The 20459-nt window shown below is 45.4% G+C and overlaps 2 protein-coding genes across 4 annotated transcripts in view; one reads left to right on the top strand and one right to left on the bottom strand.

The window, feature by feature from the left end:
* Positions 1-14171, top strand: zhx3b (zinc fingers and homeoboxes 3b). Of its 3 annotated transcripts, none has more exons than XM_004545973.6 (7): positions 1-148; positions 6218-7131; positions 7247-7354; positions 7430-8998; positions 9604-10320; positions 12141-12426; positions 12903-14171. In XM_004545973.6, exons 2-7 carry the CDS (start codon positions 6391-6393, stop codon positions 12911-12913), a joined length of 3432 nt encoding a protein of 1143 aa, XP_004546030.1. In that variant the 5' UTR covers positions 1-148; positions 6218-6390; the 3' UTR covers positions 12914-14171. The 3 variants fall into 3 exon arrangements, with proteins under 3 accessions (XP_004546030.1, XP_004546029.1, XP_076734949.1); XM_004545972.3 differs by lacking the exon at positions 1-148 and adding an exon at positions 158-447; XM_076878834.1 differs by lacking the exon at positions 1-148 and adding an exon at positions 5851-6064.
* Positions 14172-16198: 2027 nt separating this feature from the next.
* Positions 16199-20459, bottom strand: part of plcg1 (phospholipase C, gamma 1) — a 30610-nt gene continuing 26349 nt past the window's right edge. Inside the window, exons 32-33 of the mRNA XM_004545970.6 lie at positions 19426-19691; positions 16199-19317 (exon numbers count right to left, since the gene is read on the bottom strand). Coding sequence (XP_004546027.1) covers positions 19281-19317; positions 19426-19691 — 303 coding nt within the window. The 3' untranslated portion in view covers positions 16199-19280. The remainder of the gene's footprint in view (positions 19318-19425; positions 19692-20459) is intronic.

The raw sequence follows: 20459 nt of genomic DNA, 5'->3' as shown, positions 1-20459 counted from the left end.
GTGTTGCTGGGTGAGGAAGGGGGCGTAGGGGGTCAAAGTCAGTACGGGATACGTGAGTCACTTCATACTCTGTGCTCGGCGGAGCTCGAGCTCTCACGCCAATTCCACCGTCAGTGACGTCGGCGTCACGTGTCTGCCTCTTCCCTCGGTACGTCCGTCGTATTTTCCTCCCCTTTCACTGCCTGCTGTAACACAGAGCCACTCGAAATAAACAAGCGCAAAAAAATAAGAGAGGGGCCGTTGTTGTTGTGAGAGGGAGGGGGGACCGGTCCGGCTCCAGTCACGTTTATTATTATCAGCGGCCGATTGTCAGAGGGGTCCTTACACCTATAAGTTACCATCAGAGAAGCCCAAAGCCGACCCCGTCCGTGTCTGGCTCCACTGAACCCGCACCAGTGTAAACTTTTTAATACCTGCGATGCATACGCTGAGCTCCGACGAAGCGAGGTGAGTGTGCTTCACTGATACGCATTTACTTAAGTGTTCACCTTTCCTAAACTTGTGCGCGAGCTGTCTTACCTTTACGGGCTTGTGGCTCAGCGGCGCTGGCCAGCTGCATGTCGCCTGCTTAAAATGGCGACAGCCAACCTGGGGGGGTGGTAGAGAGAGTAGTTTTTTTAAAAGCTTGGAGGGGGGCACGGCTTACCTTTTTTCCTCTCTCTCCGGTATGAATTGGTCGTAGTGTTCAAACCTATAATGCAGACAAGCCCTTTAAGTTGGGGCTCACTCCGCCTAACTTGAGCGGAAGATGAACACGCATCATTTTTCGGAAATATCTGACGCTGCTGCGCTCAGGGACCGAAACATTGCAGCGCAGACTCTTATTGTACCTCCTATTTTCGCGGAATATCGCCGATTAATCACCAAATTAGCGCCAATTAGATGTTGTCAGGGTGCACTGTAGCCCCCACCCGCTTACCCGGAAAAAATCCTGTAATATGTCCTGTAAACAATGCGCTGAATTTCCAAAATTTCTTCCAATCCGTCAATCCGTGCTATGAATGAAGTTTGGGAGTCATTTTTAAAAGTCCCAGTCACTTCCATCATATATGAACCATCTATTTAAATTTTTTTTTTAATTTAGCTTGAAAAATCTATGTGTGTGGACCTTGGTTTTAAATGAAAATCACACCTTTTTCTTTTCTTCCACCAGCTGAGTTTGTTGTTGTTGTTCTCTAGCAGCCACTTGTCTTATTTGTTATTTCACTGTTGTCATGAGTGAGTTTGACTGCAGGGATTAGAGCAAAGATTTCCCACACCGCTAATTTGTGTCTGATGTCCACGTGAGTCCCAGGCACGGACACTTAGCTTAATCCAGCTCACCTTTTTACACTTTTAGAAACGGGCCAGGTTTTCCACACTGCTGCTCAGATCACACGTGGATCAGCTGTGAGGGGAGCTGTAGGTGATGATTAGTATTGTTATTGTTGTTACTATCTTGCTGTATTTCTTTGTGCTGGTGTGCTGATGGCTGTAGATTTCAGTCAATAGTACACTCTACCCCCCTCCTCTTCTGCCATCATCATCACTACCACCTCCACCTCCTGGGCCCTGTTTCCCTCCCTCCTTTCTCCTCCCTTTCTCTTCCTCAGATTTAGGTTAGTAGCTGACACAGGTTGAGTGGCTTTGTGTGGAAGGATTAATCAGTACGTCGCTTATTTAAAATCCATGGTGCCTTTGCATATTTTAGACAACTTTTTAAATGCTTTACTGGCAACCCTTGTTAAGTATTAAATGTTGTGCTGATGATTTAATAAAGCTGAACAATTCTTGGAGGGTGTCAGTCTGTAGGTAATGACTTCCCATCACATCTGTGCCTGCAGACCCATGTAAGACAGTTTATTTACAGATCTCTACCAAGTATGGCCACACAAAAAAAATCAAAAACAGGAGTCATCTGCTACTGAAGAGCCTTTTCACGTTGTTGGGGAAGAGCAGAGTAAGCCACTCGCACAGCCACAGCATTCAGGTCTGGGTCAGCAGCGGCAGCAGCCTCTTGGCTCTGCTTGGTTGGTTAACAGCTTGTGATGTCAGCCATTTTAGGTTGGACAGCACAGAGGCATGGTGCTCCGCCATTTTTCTCTCCCTCCCCTCTCAGCAACCCAATTTTAACGCATGCACCGGCAGCGGCCACAGCAATGCGGCCGTGCACAACCCACACAGCCACACGCTCCCTTGACCTGAGACTCAGGATCACATGAAAATGACACTGCGCTGTCACTGAGGCTCAGAGGCGCTCTGATTGTTGCCTGCATTGTGTGCGAGCCGAAGAGGGAGTGGAAAGAAGTTGGGCTGCAGAGAACCTGTGAGCATTTCTAATGGTGGGTTGTTCGAGAGCAGGGGTGTATGAGCGAACAAGACCCTGAAAATGATTGATGAGAGAAGGTTAGCAGCTTAAGTCGTTTTTTGTTTGTTTGTTTTGAGGCAGAACAAAACAGCGTAGGATTTTTATTTATTTTTTTGAGGGTGGGCTTGGGGAAAACGCACAGGGGCGAGAGGTTGTCATCTCCTGAAAGGATAGCATCTGGCAGATAGGCCAGGCCTGTTTATGCGCTCATGGCTGCATTGCCTACAGTGACTACAGGAGCCCTGCGTGACTTTAGGGCCCTGTAGGCTGAAACACAGGAGCCCCCAGAGCAGTAGCCCGGGCAGATGCCTGAACCAAGACTCACAGACACTGAGTTAACAGGAAGAGACGCCATCAGCTTTGGAGAGTAGTGTGCCTTGGCGACGGCGACCACACCTACCAGGGAGACATGAACACTGCGTGAGGGAGGCACTGAAATAGGAGCAGGGCAGGGACTCTCCAAATACCACTGACAGGGGCGTGTGGAACAAACAAGCCCCACTAGAGCCAGAGACTGGATGGCATAGGAGACGTGTGCGTGTTTACCCACATGCGTGTACTTCAGAGAAATGAGCTGGTAGGAGAGAGAAAGAGGGGGTAGGAGGTGGTTGCCATGGGGACAGTAACACACCAGTGGCGCTGCCGACCTGTCTCCCTGGGCCAAACTTGCTCTGAGAGGAGGAAGCGGAGGGAGGGGAAGCAGAGGGTGCAGAGGCTGTTGGAGAAAGGGAGGGGGAGTGAGGGTGAAGAAGACGAGGAAGAGCGAGGAAACTAAGAGAAAGCTGCCTGTGCTGTACACCTTTTCGTCATCCTACTGGGAGAACATTTGTTACACGCACACATCAGTGTTACACCTGCATTCTCAGCGAGGTGACGAGATGACTAGTTTAGTTTGTGTGAAGCTATACAAAGGTGTGCGTGCGAGAGAGAGCTATTATTGGTCTGTGCTCAGAGGATCCATCCCCAGCCTAGAGGAGAGTCAGGCCACCGGATGAAAGGAGGTCACGCCTTGTTGAGCCAATGATGACATTAAGAATAATACAGGTTATGAACCGTGAGGTCAAAAATAATGTCTTTGTGTGTCACTGGGAGAGCTCTCTGACTCTCACACACAGGAAAAATTGCAGCCTGACTACCTCGATAAACAAGCCTCACACAGAGGCATTTAGCCAGCCTCCCCCACACGCCACACACACACATACACACACTCACCAAGAGCTCACACGCACCCCACTCCTACCCCCCACCCCCTTTACTCTCAATCTCACAGGAAACCAACACATGCAAATGCTGACACACACATATAACAGACACGAACCCACGGTCCCCTGCATGGTCAGTCAACGCATGTGCGGCATTCAAATGAAAAGTTTTCAGCTGATGCGCTCACACCCATGAGTCAACAGAGAGCTCATCTGATCCTGGCATGAGCTGCCCATTTCGACTCGCCAATTATAGCTCGGGCTTGTGCTGTTTTGATGCTCATCTGTGTGCGGCTGTATGTGTGTGTGAAAGAGAGTGAGAGAGGCCTCTGCGTCTCTGCTGGTTGCTTTCGCATTCGCTGAGGCCCAGGGCTTATCTGGAGTTGTGTTCGCACAGATGTGGTTTTTGATTTTTCACAGGCCCATCACAGTGTGATGTGTAAAGTTGGTAGTTGCTGTCTGTCAGTCAGTGTTTGCAGCTTTTGATCAGTCGTGGAAATAGGATTACATACTTAGCAGCTCTGACATTGTGTTTTGCTGGGTGTCTTAGTGTTAGTGATTATTTTGCACATGCCTGCTGACTGCCCGGGTGTGCACGCCACATGCAGGCGCTGAAGCAGGACTCCAGGTTATGTCCGCTGGCTGAATGTTCTGGGCTTTTGCAGTGCAGCAGGGAGGGAGGAGAGGGAAGGACTGTGATTGTAGTTTGGAGCTAGAAGGGGGCTTTGAAGCGCGGGGGAAGGCAGGGTTGGGCAGGCTAGTTGGAGGGGGGTATCGGGTAGGAAAATTCCTCACTGAAACACCTCAGTGCTTCCTCAACGATAGTTAACAACTCTCCTCACCCCATACCGACTCGCCCATCCCCCACCGTCCTTTCCCATTCGCTGTCCCTCTCCTCTCGCCTGCCATCCGCACCCAGCAGAACCACGTGATTGATGGTTGAGACTGCCCACCCATAAGCCTTTGTGTCGGTCATGTGACCAGCCAGCCTTGGCAGAGTGGTGCCCCCTGATGCAGAACCCAATGGCAGGGGGAGTCGAAGGGGTGCACAACAGCCCAAGTTGGTGCACGCGGGGTGGGGGACAAGGGGCATCACGTTCCTTCCACAGTAGCAAACTTAATTTGCCTGTTAACCCCTCACATTCAGATCCAAAGAGAGGGGAGCAGTCTTACTGTTCAAAAAAATAAAATACAATAAACAAAGAAGATACTATTTGTTTTGAGTCCAGCAATGTTTTCAGAGACTGCTCAGAAAACATTTTACTATTAGCAGTACTAAGGCAGACAGCAGATGATGGGAACTTTAACTTGCTTTTGCCGCCTCTGTCTGGGTTGTCATAGGCTTCTGAGTGCAGGAGAGTCAACTCTGCATACCTGTGCTCGGTCACAGTTGGAGCCCTCGTCCTGCAATAGTTAACTGGGTTTTGAATTAGTGTACTGTGATCTTTTCTATGGCAAATCGAAGATCTGCTAATGTGTCTGTGGGCACTTTAGAAAGAGGACATTCATCATTAGCGGATTTGTCGAATGGAGACATCGAGCTTGCTGCTCACCTTGTCATAAGTGAACAGCCTCGTGCACAATGAGGCTAAGCATCTGAAGGTATACCACCCCCTCACCCCCCAGCCAAGTTTAATATGAGCATGGAGTTGTTCTGCTTGCATGCACGAAAGGGTTTAAGCTTTTGAGCGCTGAAATGTGAAAACTGGATGTGTTTGTGAAGTATCTGGGCTGGACTGGGTGAGATTTTAAGCATTTTCCTGTTGTGTTTCTCTAAGCCGCTGAACTTTGTTGAGCTTTTGCTGCTCTGCGCATGAGGTGTCATGTCAGGGCAGAGTGACTGGGAGAGTAATTGCCCTAGAGCTGTCCTCTAGTACTGCATCACTACCTCTCTGTGCAAAGGAAGGAAGGAGAGGGAAAAGACGAAGCTTTTTTTTTCTTAATGGAGACAAAGAATCTAAGAGGTGTTGTGAAGGTTTTAAGATTTGAATTCTTATATAGGTGTGATTCCTGTCTGTACAGTGTGTACCATTGTTAGGATGGAGCCATTTTTCCGCAGAACATCTGTTCATCTGAACTGCTCAACTGCCCAGATGTTACGTGCACTATATTGCTGTAGGAATTTAAATAAAGATATTCAGTTAAACTACAGAGGCCCTGGATTAAAAAAAAAACCAGAATGTGCCCTCTCTGTTGGGGGTGTGTCTGAAAGAGGGGAAGTGAGACCGAGTTGTGTGGGGGGAGGGGAAAGAAGGGGGTAGGACAGGAGCTCTCTCTACAAGCCATCAGTGAAGATGCAGAGTGAGCTTGTGTGTAGGCCTTCATAAGAGAGACAGCCCTGGGTTTCTCTGATCAGAGGTTTTGAGCAGCAAGATCTGTGGATTTTAAAGCGCTCGAGCTCAATCTTTCCACGAGGTGTCCTTTATTACCTGTGCTGTTGGCATTTTACCTGGAAACGGTGTCAGCAATGATGTGTTTTCCTCTGCTGAGATGGACCTGGGTTTTGCTGCGCTGAGTAAGATATTTCATTTGCTCTCAGTCGCCCAACTCATTTGCACTTAAAATGTAAATTTTCTCTCTTTTGTGTGTTTGTAACTCACCAAACCACTTGACTAAACTGTTGGCTGGTGATTGACAAACTAATCAGTGTTTCACTCTCTTTTTGCAGGATTTCCCGAAAAACTCAAGTGATAACCACAAGTGGACCCACGGACAAGACCCGCCACCCCCCTTCCCCCATGCCTGGTCTATAGTCAACGAGAAACCCATATTCTTTTTCACACCTCACTCTCAGCCATTTGACCACTCCTCCCACCCCCAGCCCCATTTTTTTTTCACACCATGGCCAGCAAAAGGAAGTCGTCCACTCCCTGTATGATACCTAGCAAGATTATTCGCCCCTTAGAGGAGGTTGAGCAGGACTCTCCTGCTCTCCGTCAGCCAAGGGTTTCTGGCAGTGACACACAGAGCCCCTTAGACCCTGGAGAGTCTTCCAAACCAGAGGCGGGGGATGCAGTCAAAGATGGTGCAGGCAGTTACACATGTAAGCCTTGTAATTTCGAAACGCATGACCTTAACTTATTTTTGGATCACGTCTACTCCGGGCACCCAGACTTCCGTGCTGACCCCAGCTTCTTTTGTGTCAGCTGTGGGGTTTCAGCACCCAAGTTTGAGGGCCTAGCATTGCACAACGCCAGGGTTCACCCCAGCACATTGAACACCACTCTGCGGCTGAGAAAGAGAGACAGGAGGCTGGTGGTGGAGCAACATCTGGTGGCTGGGCCAGAGAGCGGGAAGGACAGTGAGATTTCTATCACTAAAACCCCAATTATGCGGATGCTGAAGGGCAAATCGGAGCCTAAACGGATTGTGGTGTCTCACCCAGTCTCCGATGAGGCGTCCTCAGACCCACACACTATCTCTGCATCTAGAGAGACTGAGAGAAAAGAAACTGCCTCAGTAACAGTCGCCCATGTTCCTACGATTGTCCACAATGGAACAACTAAGGTCACACTTCCTTCAGCAATCCAGATAGTGAATGGCTCAGGAGCATTACCCATGTTAAAGACACCAATCACACAGGTAAATGTCAGTTTTTATTTCTCCTGGGGTTTTTTTTAGATAAAACATGTTTAAAAAAAAAAAAAATTTTTATTGGAGTCACTTGTTCTGATTCTTGAATGTTTTTTTTTTCCAGGTGGTTTCAGTAGTTCAAAACAGAAACCTTCATCATTCTGCGCCAGTCACCGCCTCCTCAAATATTTCCTCCAGTTCCTCAACTTCCTCCTCAGAAAATCTCCCAAAGGTAATTCTTTCTATCCAAATCTTATGAATTTTTAAATGTAAAATCAGTGGCTGATATTCAACCTTTCTCTCTCAGGTAATGATTCCTTTGAGCAGCATCCCTACCTACAGTGCCTCCATGGATTCCTCTTCCTTCCTGAAGACCTCCTTCAGCAAATTTCCGTACCCCACGAAAGCTGAGCTCTGCTACCTGACTGTGGTCACAAAGTTCCCAGAAGAGCAGATCAAGATCTGGTTCACAGCCCAGAGACTGAAGCAAGGCATCAGCTGGTCTCCTGAAGAGATAGAGGAGGCCAGGAGGAAGATGTTCAACACCATAATTCAAACGGCACCTTCCAACTCTCACAACCAGCCACAGAGTCACCACAGCCCAGCCCAGCAAACCATCACAGTCCTGCCTGCATCGCTTGGGGCCACAGGGATCCCTCACATCCTGCAGGGGTCTCTCGTTGGCCAAGGAGGGGTAATCGTCACACAGCCGGTCATGACAAACGGTATCCAGGTTAACAGTACTCCTGTTGCCCTAGCTGTCACACCTAAGCCCCAGGCAGCAGCGCGGCCTATGATGCAGGCCCGACCTGCAGCGGCCCTGGTGGCAGACAAAGGCGTGAGCATGGTGGTGGGGTCAGTGGGAAGCAGCAGCACAGGAACGAATATCATTAGCAGCTGTAATAGTAGTAGGAGTGGGGGAGGGGGCACTAGCAGTGCTCTTAGCAGCAGTCAAACTAGCGTGATCAACCTCAGCTTGGGAAGCAGTAGTCATAGTAATGCTAAGGCGAGCAGTGTCAATGGTAAAGACAGCAGCGGTAATGTTGACTCCAGCGATAAGGGCAACGGTGATGCAACTGGGCATGTAAATGCCAAGAACACAGATGTCAGCAATGCCAACAACACCAGCGTGCTGCAGAGTGACAACAAAGTAACCACAGAAAGCAAAAACATCACAGACATCAAAACCGTCAATGGCAACAGTTTACCGAAGAGCAAAGATGCTAATGGGAGCAGCAGCAAAAATAGTGAGACAAGCGCAGATGACGTCGACCCCTCTGCCAGTGACTCCCCACCCATGAAGATGGAGGAGGCTTCTTCCCCTGCCTCCAAGTCTTCTTCCCCATCCCCTGCATCTGCTTCGAGCAGCACGCTGGGATCCAGGACGCCCGTCAACCCCTTCCTGGATCCCAGCTTTTACAAAGGCAAAAAGTCTCAGGAGCAGCTCAATGCCCTAAAGGACAGTTTTCAGGTGTGCCAGTTTCCCGACCAGGAGGAGGTGGACCGGCTCATTGCGTTGACGGGGCTCACAGTGCGAGAAGTTCGCAAGTGGTTTAGTGACCGGCGCTACCACTTTCGCAACCTGAAAGGTACACGTGCCGGCTCAGGACCGCAGACTAAACCCGCCACCACACCCGGAACGGGCAGCAGTCCGAGTACGCCAGGAACAAGCGCCGCTGGCAGTGCCAACCCCATCGATCTGTCAGAAAGTAGCAACAACTCTGGTGCGAAAACTCCCCAACACAGCGCTGCACCCCTGAGCCCATCTGCATCATCACAGACACCCACCTCTCCCACCACACCTTCCCGCCGACTCCCCAGGCCACCGTCACCTGATTTCACAGCCATCCGCTACAAGGAGAGAGAACCCCACCAGGTGAGGCCTTACTACGCCAGCTTCCTGTGTAATATAAGTGTAATAAGCTTAGCAGGTGGCCAGGTTTCCTCACTGTTTTTTGTCGTGATTACTCAGTTCTGTGGATTTCCACATCAAAGTCTGTTTATAAATGCAGGGGAGATCAGCTTTCTATTTGTAAGAGTTTACTTTTGTGGCTCCAGATGGAGCTGCACAAAATTAGATAAATAGTGTGTCTCCGGGGGTGTAGACTTCATCTACATTAGCTGCTACTACCACAACAATCTTGAATGTGCAAGTGAAATGTAAACAGTAAAGTTCAAACCTAAAAGAGGATATGTTTTATTTTCTTTCCATGCACAGCTTATAAGATGAATAAGTGAATTAGTTTTTGGTCTTGGAAGGCTTGAAAAATTGTAAAATGAGGTATTCAGAGTTTTGTTTTGTTTTTTAAACTACAAAGATGATGTCTTTAAATATCTCACTCTGTCTGAACTGTTACAGATGCTAGTTTTATTTTTAACTTGAATAACAAAATCATTAATCAAATATCTCACACATGCCAGTTCTTTGTCTTCATTGAAAAAAAGACGATACTAATAATTAACTTGCGTTTATTATGTTAGGTTAAAGCCCTAGAGGGCAGCTTTTCCCAGAACTCAGACCCATCAGGCGAGGAAGTGGATAGACTGCGGTCTGAGACCAAGATGACCAGAAGAGAAATCCACGGCTGGTTTGCTGAGAGGAGGAAGAGAGTGGCAGCTGAGAAAAAGAAAGAGGAGGCTGAGCGGGCAATGCGAGAGGAGGAGGAGGGTGAGGATATCGGGGTTGATGGAGAAGAGAGGCAGAGAGATGAAAGTTCAGGGGAACCAAAAGTCAACCCTATTAAAATAAATCTGAAGATGCTGAAGGTGACAGAGGCCAATGGGAAAACTGAGAGCGAAGGGCTGGATAGTACGGCCGCATCCTCCCTGGGTCCTGCCTCATCTGCCACCCCCAAAACATCGCAGACCTCCACGCCAACACCCAAACCAGCTCACTCCCCCAAACCCACAGGCGTCCGAGGTAAGAAGACAGCGGACCAGCTGCATCTGCTGAAACAAGTTTACGCTCGGACCCAGTGGCCCAGCGCCACTCAGTACGATGAACTCATCTCAAGCACTGGGCTGCCCAGGCCTGAAGTGGTGCGCTGGTTCGGAGATTGCCGTTATGTGCAGAAGAATGGGCAGCTGAAGTGGCTGGAGTCGTACCAGAACATGGCTCTGGAGGAAGACCTACAGAAGGGGAATGTGCACGTCCTCCAGGCTCACCTTGACGTCCACGGAAGGCTGGAAGACTCACAGGTATCAACAGCACCAAACATTTTTTTTATAGCTCAGTAGCTGAGAAACACAGGAACCTGAGAATCAAACGATTTCTCTGTACTATTGCTTTTATAAAAGCTGACAGCATATCCTCTAATTATACAGGCATGTCACTCCTGAAAGTCACACTAGGCTTTTAGAGTTCCACTTTCAAAATGCTTCTGTTGCATTAGATAGATATTTTGGGGATTTTAGGTGTAAATAACTGAAACCTCATATGTGATAGAAAAACCCTGACTCACTTCCTGTTATATCAATGTTAGGGGCATTCGCTATTTTAGCAAATCATCTCCTCTGGTTGGTGTGTGTGGTTTACTCATGATTAAAGTGTTATTTTCCCATCAATTCTTTCAGTGTTGACCTGCGAAGGCAAAAGTATTGCTTTATATATTTTAATTTACATGTTTTTCTGGCAACACACTTCAAACAAAATTAACCCCACTCATTTTTCTATACACTCCTGTATATAATCCAGGAAGTGGATATGGGATTATGTGCTTGATTGGAGATGTTGTGAGGTCATAAGGAAGGTTTTGGGTTGCAAACAGTGAAAATGTTGGATGCATTCAAGGGTCTGTTGGAATTTGATTGGTAGAACTGGGGTCATACCTCAGGAGGGCTCGAGCTTGTGCTTTTTAGAAGAAAAAAACATGTTGGCTAATTGATGCTTTTGTTTATTTGTTTCGTGGTCATTTTACTTTTACATGAAGTAAAATGCATTTATTCCAAACCAAGAAAAGGAAATGCAGGATACAACGGTATCATGTGATGTAATTCTGGATACAGTTCACCAACAAAGCAGTGTGTGGATTATATCTTATTTTATAAGTAAATATATGTAAATGTCTCTGAAGCCACTCTGACACATGCATTCCTTTCTATTAATCTGTCAGTGTGTCACCTAGTAGCATTTGCAAATCGATTTCAATCCACGTACGTTTTAGTGAACAACTAATCCAGCCTGTTTCTAAATTGCAATAAAAATTTATTTATTCATTCATTTTTTTAATGCATTCTTCATGTCCTGTCTGGACAGGAGTGAGACCTCTCGATCTCTCTCAGAACTCGTTCTTGGTGTCAGGAGGAACTAAAACAAAGTCATAGCTACAAGTGCACCAGTTTTTTATTTTTTATTTTTTTATTTTTGCACATGTGGCTAAAATTTGATCGTGTTGCTCTCTCCATCTCTGTAAGTAGCTTTAAAGAGCTTTGACAAAAAAGTGAAAGAGATGAAAAAAATGGCATTGTGTGAACAGAAGCAAGCAGTGCTACTTGAAGAGTTTCATTATTACAACATAACATTTTTGTTCAAATTTACACTTGTGTTCACGAGTCACGTAAACTGAGCTGCAGGCTCCTGTGAACATCAGGATCTTTGATGAACATTTTCAAATTGCAAAAAATCTTCAAATTTGATCCTTTTTTTTTTTTTTTTTTGGCCTTAATATAATTGTTGCCATTTAGCATCAGCATCTGTCTTCAGATTTTCATTGATTCCTAAATAAATATGAACTAAATATGTACATGTATATGCAACTATGATATAAAAATGATATTAAAACTTTAGAGTTCATTGAAAATCAAATAAGACGTTTTAGACTAGTGTAAGATGTAATATTATTGCAATATATTGAGGGTATTTTCAATAACATGTCATTAAAGGAAAACTGTCTAAATTCTAAAAGAACTGGGTTGCAAACAGGTATGAGTATGAAAAGGTGAAATGTGTCATCTAAGTGTCCACTTTGCACCTCAAATAACCGTGAACCTTCCTCTTGATTCCCCTTCTGTATGCACAGTTGCAGGAACTTGCTCAGAGTAGCAGTTTGACAACAGACTTGGTGCGACACTGGTTTACCACTAAGGCGTCTTTGCAACAAACTGCCGCCGCCAGTGCCGCTGCTCATACAACAGGAACGCGACCGGTTGCACCGGGTGTGGCTGCAGAGCCACCTACAACAGGATCCTCCCCTCCGGAGTCGCAGGCAGGAGGTGGGATGGAGGAGAAAACGGAGGCATCGGTGTGCAGTGTCGCATCAGAAGCAGAGGACGCAAACGCTGACGAGACTGTGAATGCTACTAAAGGTAATCTTCATCAGCGTGAGCGTAAGCTCTCCCTGCAGGGTCTGACCAAATATCCTGATTTGAGCAATTAAACACCTAAAGAAAAGCTGCAGAACTTCTAAAAGCAGAAGCAGAAGGTGTTTCATTATGAAAATATTATTTGCGCCTCCGTAACAATTAATTTTATTCGTGGCAGGGTTTAGGTGTTAAAAGGTGATAATTAAACACACCTAAATGTTTATGATCGTCACTCAGGTGATACAGAAGCGCTAAGATAGAATATACAAACACACACATTCATCATAATTATGAGTAATGAGGCATGCTGTGGCAGGTTTGTGTTTCAAACCAGTGCGTGTGTAACTCCAGCACACTGTGTAGCAATGAAGGAAATTCAGACGTGTTTTCTGGAGCGTGTTGTCAGGGTGACAGATTTTTAATTTCTTTTTCCGCTTTTTTTTTTAAATTCTTTCTTCTTCTTTTTTTAATTGCAACAGGAACTGATTGAAGAGGCCTTTTTGTGCGAGGATGGAGTTGACATCGCAGGTGGTCTTTGTTCCGGGAGCCTGACTAAAAGACGGCAGATGCGTTTGTAACAAGATCACTGGAAGGAAATGGATCTTGGAGCCACCTCCACCCACCCCTCCTTACTCCCCCCCCACCCATCTCTCCCTCTCTCTGTCTCTCCTTACCGCTTACACCCCTCGAGGTGGGCATGACACCCCACATCCCCCAAACCGCCTACATGAGATGGACGCTATAGCAGCCCCCCCGCCCCCGCCAAAATCCACCCACCCAGCCGCCCACTCCCTTCTCTCCTTCTCCAGTTTTGTCTAGATCTCCACTACAACTCTCCACTATTCTCCCCTCCGCCATTTTCCCTTCAGGAGAAAGTAGACACTGAGGTGCAGGAGTGGAGGTGGCAGTGTAGGCGTTCAGGCTGACAGCGTTTTGCTGCCATGTTTTTTCCAACTGCCTGCTGTGATGGGGGTAAAGGAAGGGGTGGGAAGGAAAAAAAGAGAGGGGTGGATGTGTGGAAGCAGAAGAAGAGGGAGAAAAAAGTGTGTTTGAGACTGCAAACTTGGCAGATGTTGATCAGGTGGGGGTTGGGTTTGGACTCTTATCGACTAAGCTGAGACACGATTCAGTGAAGCGTTGAGACTGTTCATTGTTTGTTTTTTTTGGGGTACGAAAAACTGCAGTTTTGCTGCAGGGTGCTTGCCTAGGCCTTAATCGTAAATCAAATCAACCTTATTTTCCCATTGTGCCGTCTTCATGCTGCTTTTTTTTTTCCTGCATCACAAACTCTGACTTCATGCTTGCAGTTTATTTTAGAAATGTGCTAGCTGCCCTGTTCACAGCAACAAATGTGAAAAGCAGCACTGACGCTCATTCAACCCGAGGTTATTTTGGAACATGTTTTTGTTCACACTTTTTGTATCTGTACATACTTTTCATTTAACATGAAATTGCTCAGCGTGGGACGACATCGGGGATTGTTTCATCCAAAGAGGGCAAGCACCCTTTAGGGTCTAAAACAAACAAACAAACAAACAAGTGACACAGTATATTAGACTACATGACATACGGTTTGTGTTGTAGCATCAAGTGCTTCTTTACCTATCGGATATGTACGTATATTTGTTTTTATGAGACTTTGTTATGAAATAAATCACACTGTAAACAAACTGTGAACTACCAGAGTTCCATAGGCTTGATGTATAATTTTTACAGATGGCATTTCAGAATAAAAGCAATGTCAGAAAGCTGTGGCTCAGTGTGTCTGTTCATAAGTAAAGTTTTCTACATGGCTTACAGCACTGAGGCAAATTAAGAGGACTAAACCTCAAATAAGAACACTGAGGCCTTATGATGAAAGATTTACCTCATAAGTAATTTTAAGTCCCTGTCGAGCTAGCTTTGTTGCAAACACTCAGCCACTTTTTTTTAGGTACTGTTGTAATTGCTCATTAACACAAATCTTCAATCAGTCAATGTAAACATGGTCAAGATGACATGCTTGGGTTCAAACTGACTTTAAGTGACTTTAAAAGTAGTGTGTTGTATGGGCTAGTTTAGGGGTGTCCAACTCCAGTCCTCAAGAGCTACTGTCCTGCAGCTTTTAGATGCATCCCTACTCCAACACAGTTGAATCAAATGGTTGGATTACCTCTTCAGCATGCCATCACGTTTGGCAAAGGCCCGATAAACAATCCATTTATTTGATTCAGGTGTGTCTTAGTAGGGATGCATCTAAAAGCTCCAGGACCGTAGCTCTTGAGGACTGGAGTTGCCCATATGGAAAAGAAATAGTAAAAACTTATATGTGATTACTCATGAAAGTGGCCACTTTCAGGAGTAAATCATATAAGGATTACATGATTTACTCCTGAAAGTGGCCACTTTCTCATTACTTTCATACATTGTTTTAGTAAGTATACAAAACATACAACTTTCATTATATAATTTTTCAAGGGATCTTATGTGTTTTCACTCTTGTATGCTTTTCATACAAGTTTCACACAAGACAGATACAAACTTTATAAGATTTATATATATCTTTTCCATATGGGTGGACACCCGCTGGCTAGTCTGAGTATATGAAAAACTGCTGATTTACTGTGATTTTTTTTCTTTCTCCATACAACCATGTCTAGGGTCAGAAAAAGAATATCCAGAGCAGCAGTTGGGTGAAAATGCCTTTTGGTGCCAGAGGAGAATGGTTCGACTGCTTTGAGTGGGAGGCAACAGCCACAAAAGTAACCACTTGTTACAACGAGGGTATGGGGAAGAGCATCTTTGGGCGGCAGAAGACCACACTGGGTGCCAATCCTCTGAGCTAAGATTAGGAAACTGGGGCTACAATACGCACATGACTCCATCCTCCCTTTTATCAAAGGTTCAGGTTGGGAGTGATGATGTAATGAATGGTGTGAGGGATGTAGTCTTGTCACACTTTGGGTCCGTTATTACCAAGTTCAGTGCCACAGCCCAAGTATTGCTGCGGTCTATCCCAGATCTTCCAATGGCTTCTGATGGCTGATAATGCGCCATATCACAAAGCTTCTTGAACATGACAATGACTTCAGTGTACTGAAATCAGGCGCCAGCTCTCAACCCAATAATTTTCCCACAAAGAATTACACCAGTTTAGCAAGAACGCAAGTCTAACTCAATACGAGTAATAATGGATTGGATTTATATAGCGCTTTTCAAGGCACCCAAAGCGCTTTACAATACCACTATTCATTCACTCTCACATTCACACACTGGTGGAGGCAGCTACAGTTGTAGCCACAGCTGCCCTGGGGCAGACTGACAGAAGCGAGGCTGCCATATCGCCCCTCTGGCCAACACCAGTAGGCAAGTAGGGTAAAGTGTCTTGCCCAAGGACACAACGACCAGAACAGAGAGCCCAGGGATCGAATCGGCGACCTTCCGGTTACAGATGCGATTCCCAACCCCCTGAGCCACGGTCGCCCCCCTGGTGTATCTACCACAACGTGGCCTTTTGCCCTGTTTTCCAATAATGTACTTATGTTTCTTTTACAGTAGAATTGCCTTCAGATCGTTGGGTTTAAGGTATTGATAATAAACTTTCAGCACAGCAACACTTTGGTCACTTTCAGGCTGCTGTTCACACATTCTCATATTGAAACTAAAGTACAGATTTCCTGTGGCGTAGTGTAGTTAGTGACACCTGTTGCAGTTACATTTTGGTCTTGGAACTGAAAAGAATTAACCTCACTGAGTCACACCAGCACATTAAAAAAAAGAAAGGCTAACAAAGATGTATAAGTAATAAGTATTTTATTTACTTTTCAGGCTTGAATATGTTTCATATGAAAGGCAAAATTAAGATGAATACTCTTCCTCTCCATATTTAGGCACATTACAGAAAGGCGGTTGTAAATGGAGCTGTCACTAACTAAACAGACAAGACTGGAGAAAAACAAAAATGCAAAACTCAAATTACAGTTAAGGGCTCTGTGCACCCACACAGGTGTTCTCGGTTATTCTGGCAGATTAGAGCTCATTACAGGTTGGCGGGAGTACGTTTTGTCTCGACAGAAGTGAACAGTACAGTCGGGGGCATGTCAGTCAAACGTGGTCTGCAGAGGCTCACACGGTGCAGAGAAGCAAAGTGACAGCACCTGTGTGGGTGTACCATGGCTGTGCAGGTGATTTATGCCCAGCGGGGCAGGTGAAAGACGTGGCTTCAATGTGATGTGTACACAGATCGAGGCACATAGACATTAGCAGACATTAGCAGACAGTTCAGCAATGAGAGCAATGCAGCATTGGAGGGTGAGCTCTTATCCATCGGAGAAATAAATGTTACACGGAGGAGCTTTGGGATTAGTATGGGGGTGCAAATGCAACATTTGTCTTTTTCTTTGAGACCTCAAGTATTCACTCCTGACCCTGCCTTTACCTCTAATCATAGCATATGGCTTAGGTGTGCCCCAGTGACTGAACACTGAGCAAGAATATTGAGCTTACATCATATAGTCACCACGTACAAGCAAAGAAAACACTGTTTCGAGTACAAACCTAGAAAGATAACACCATAAGTGCTCCTTCTGGGTTCAATGAAGGCGCAGATTACCTTTGTCATCCATGACTAAGCTACAGAAAAAAACAAAGAAAAATTCAAGCTTTAACTCTGCCTGTTCATGTCAATCTTGCTCTTACCCCAGAATCACAGGAAAGAACATCTCCCTGAACTTAATGCACAAGGGAGGTCCTGATCCACCAGCTGGACAAACGTTCACAATAATGAAATGTAGCATCTGCATTCGCTTCGATCCATCAGTCAGTGTTTTGCACAAAGCCTCCATTTCTTTCCCTCTTGTTTTGTTTGCACATTTCATTACAAATAAAACCAAGGGCAGTGGCAATTTAATTACCTCTTAGGCAGTGTAATCCTCACTGGATTCTGGGAAGCAGCATGTAGCTATGACAAAGCTGCCCAAAAATACCACAACAGCACAAACACGAACGGTCCTTTATGTCGCTGTGGCCCAGTGATGGGTACCAGATGGCACGATTACTTTATTCCCAACACTGGCAACTCAACCCTTCTCACTCAACCACTGCTGGTCAATACAGATTTCCTTTTTAACTAAAAAACAAAACAAAACAAGAAACAAAGAATATCTAAAACTGTTTGGTTACAGTAAAACACTTTCTTAGAACCATTTGAATACATATTTGTTGTAATCAAAACACACTTTCTTTAATATGAACTGTCCCCGATCTGTGGCCATTACGCCAAGAGATAATGTGAACAAATTAAAATGCTCAGAATAAAGTGGCCAGACATAGTTTTACGACGTGAAATCTGAGTTCAAAGGAGTATCCACTGCTTCATAAATCCTGGCAACAAAGGGCTGCATAGTTAAAAGGGTAACTATTACAATCATCATAATTACAGTAATCATGGCGCACTGACAAATTTAAAACATTTACAGTGTTCCCTGTAAATTAATCTAATTAGATTATTTTTATAGTAGTTTGAGGCACACATTCATGTCCCTCATATGAAGTCTGACTGCGACTGTAAATAATAACCACTGCTGAGGGGAGTGAACAGGATAATGTTTTGGCTGTAACCCACAGCCCTGTGACTCGTCCCTCTGAGTGACAGGACATCTGTAAATATGGCCTGTAACACATTGGTAGTACAAGTAAGAAGTGGAAGGAAAAAAAAAATAAAAAGCACATTTCTCACAATAAGACCTTTTTTTTTTGGCTTAACGTTTATCCCTGGTCCTGCTTCATCACACAGTGAGGTGTTGGATTCCCAGGACATGTCTCAATGTGTCACACTGGCTTGTAAATGCGTGTGAAACGCAGCAAACACGGAATGATGTGCACTTTTTGTTTTTCCTGGAATGTAGGTTAGAAATAAGTGTGTATATGTGCAGGCATAACATATGATCTGCTCTCTCACTGCTCCAAACACAAACAGGAAAAAAAAAAAAAAACATAAAATAAAAATTTAATATCACTCCAAGTTTAGGGTAGGAGATATGCTGGAGGCACACCATTTCCTCTGCAAAAAAACCCCGAAAAACCCCCCCAAAACAAAAGAAGAGAATTTTTTTTTAAAGCAGTGAGAGCCCTCATGTTTTACACATGTACATAAAAAAAGAAATCACATTATGAATGTTTAAAGGTTTAAATAATCATAATAATTAAAAACATAGAGACAGGAGCTCTTTGAGAGCAGGTGAGCTGGTGCTGTTCTCTGGCCAACAGCACAGCAGGAATAAATATATATGTGTATATATACATATACATATATATATATATTCATATTCGCCAAATAGAGAAGAGCAAAGAAACTTAACTGGAAACAGTTTCAAACTGATACCTTCTATAACTGTCCCCTTTCTTCATCTTAGCCTTCAAACTAAGCAGCTGTGCACACTGAAAACACGAGAGATTACAAACAGTCAGGCCAGAGCTGGAACTTTTTCAGTCTTGCTTTTTGTTCTACTGTGAATGTCGTTTCTTCTTCTTGCCCACAGCGGTCAGCTTCCTCTTAGTGACCCCCCCTCGCCCCTCTAATGTCCGAGTATGCTCCCTTCACCTTCTCGTCTGGCAAGTGGTGAAGAGAGGCTGGGCAGCAGGCAGGGAGGGGCAGAGACAGAAAGACAGTGTGGGAGAGAGAGGGGGGGGGGGGGGTTGGGCGAATGGAGGGAGAGAGAGCTGCCTGAAATGTAGGCCAAAGCGGTGGTGGGCGTTTCCATGGAAACTGTTCACAGCAGTCAGTGACATCATCGGTACGGGGGAGAGGCGACTGGGTGGTGGGGATGGGGAGGAGGAAGGGGGGGTTGCAACAGAAATGCGTCCTGATTGGCTTGGACTTAGACACGGTTCTCCACTCTGGTCCTCCGCGGGATCCTGAAGTGAAGACAAAGACAGGATAATGTCTGTAATCTTCTACACGTCCAAAACACTCTGGACAGGCATCTAACACCACAAAGAGAGACACACCACACACACACACACCTTCTGTTTTGCGCGTCCATGTCCAGCAGTGTCTCCTGGGACACCCTGAAGTCATCTATGGGGGACTGGTAGCGGGATTCAAAAGAGCCTTCCCTCCCTCTGTAGGCCATGGCCTGGGCTGGAGACTGAGGCAAAGGAGACATGCTGGACGACGTTGAGGAGACTGAGCTCAGCTCCCCAAAACGCTCCCGCACTGACTGAGCTGTTGCCGACACTGATGAGGCCCCGACTGCAGCGAATGGGCTGAGAACCTCACCGTTTTCATCCTGAAATAAAAAACAAAACAAAGGAGTAAACACTAGTGGTTCTCTGTATAATCAAAGATGAGCTTAAAGTCTTGCATTTATAATTTTGTCAGGTCATTCAAGAACATAAGATGAACTATAAAGGCAAAAGTAAATGGGAAGAAAAGCTGGGGAGGGATTAAGAAATAATTTGAGGGAGGCAGCTACAGACAAAGAACATACAAGCACTTAACTCAGACAAGCAGAAGTGTTTTTTAAAAGGACTCATTTTTCCAAATCTGTGCTTTATATTGATGCTCGAGATAAAAGCAGTAGAGTCCCCTGCAACAATGTCCACTAATAGCAAATTCTGGGACCGCTAATGAAGCATTAGCTTTAAACAAAAATAATTGCGTTCACCTTTCGTACACAGAAACATCAGTCCACTGTACTGAGAGGCCCAAGGGAGATATTTTTTCATACATGGAAGCCTTTTATGGCCCATTTGGGTGTTTTGCACCATTCACTATCTGACGAATCTCATTGCAGACCTGCCGGCTAATGTGTGACTATACATTTGGTGGTTTGTTTTTGTTTTTTTGTTTGTGGCTGCTCGTATTTCAATTGTGCGATCCCACCCGAAGCTCAGTCAGCCTGGGGTGGTGGGCTGAGTTAAACGAAGGGTTATGTTTGTATACACAGGGTGTGATGGGGTCGGGGCTCATGGTTTAAGTGTTAAAATAGTGATGCATTTCTTCTTCTTTTAATGTCACTGCCCTTACATTTTTGCACCAGTTAGTAGCTAATTGT

Source organism: Maylandia zebra, linkage group LG20, assembly GCF_041146795.1.
Source record: "Maylandia zebra isolate NMK-2024a linkage group LG20, Mzebra_GT3a, whole genome shotgun sequence".
Classification (NCBI taxonomy): Eukaryota; Metazoa; Chordata; class Actinopteri; order Cichliformes; family Cichlidae; genus Maylandia; species Maylandia zebra.
The sequence above is the reverse complement of the archived record's forward strand: the minus strand, read 5'-3'. Positions and strand labels throughout refer to the sequence as shown.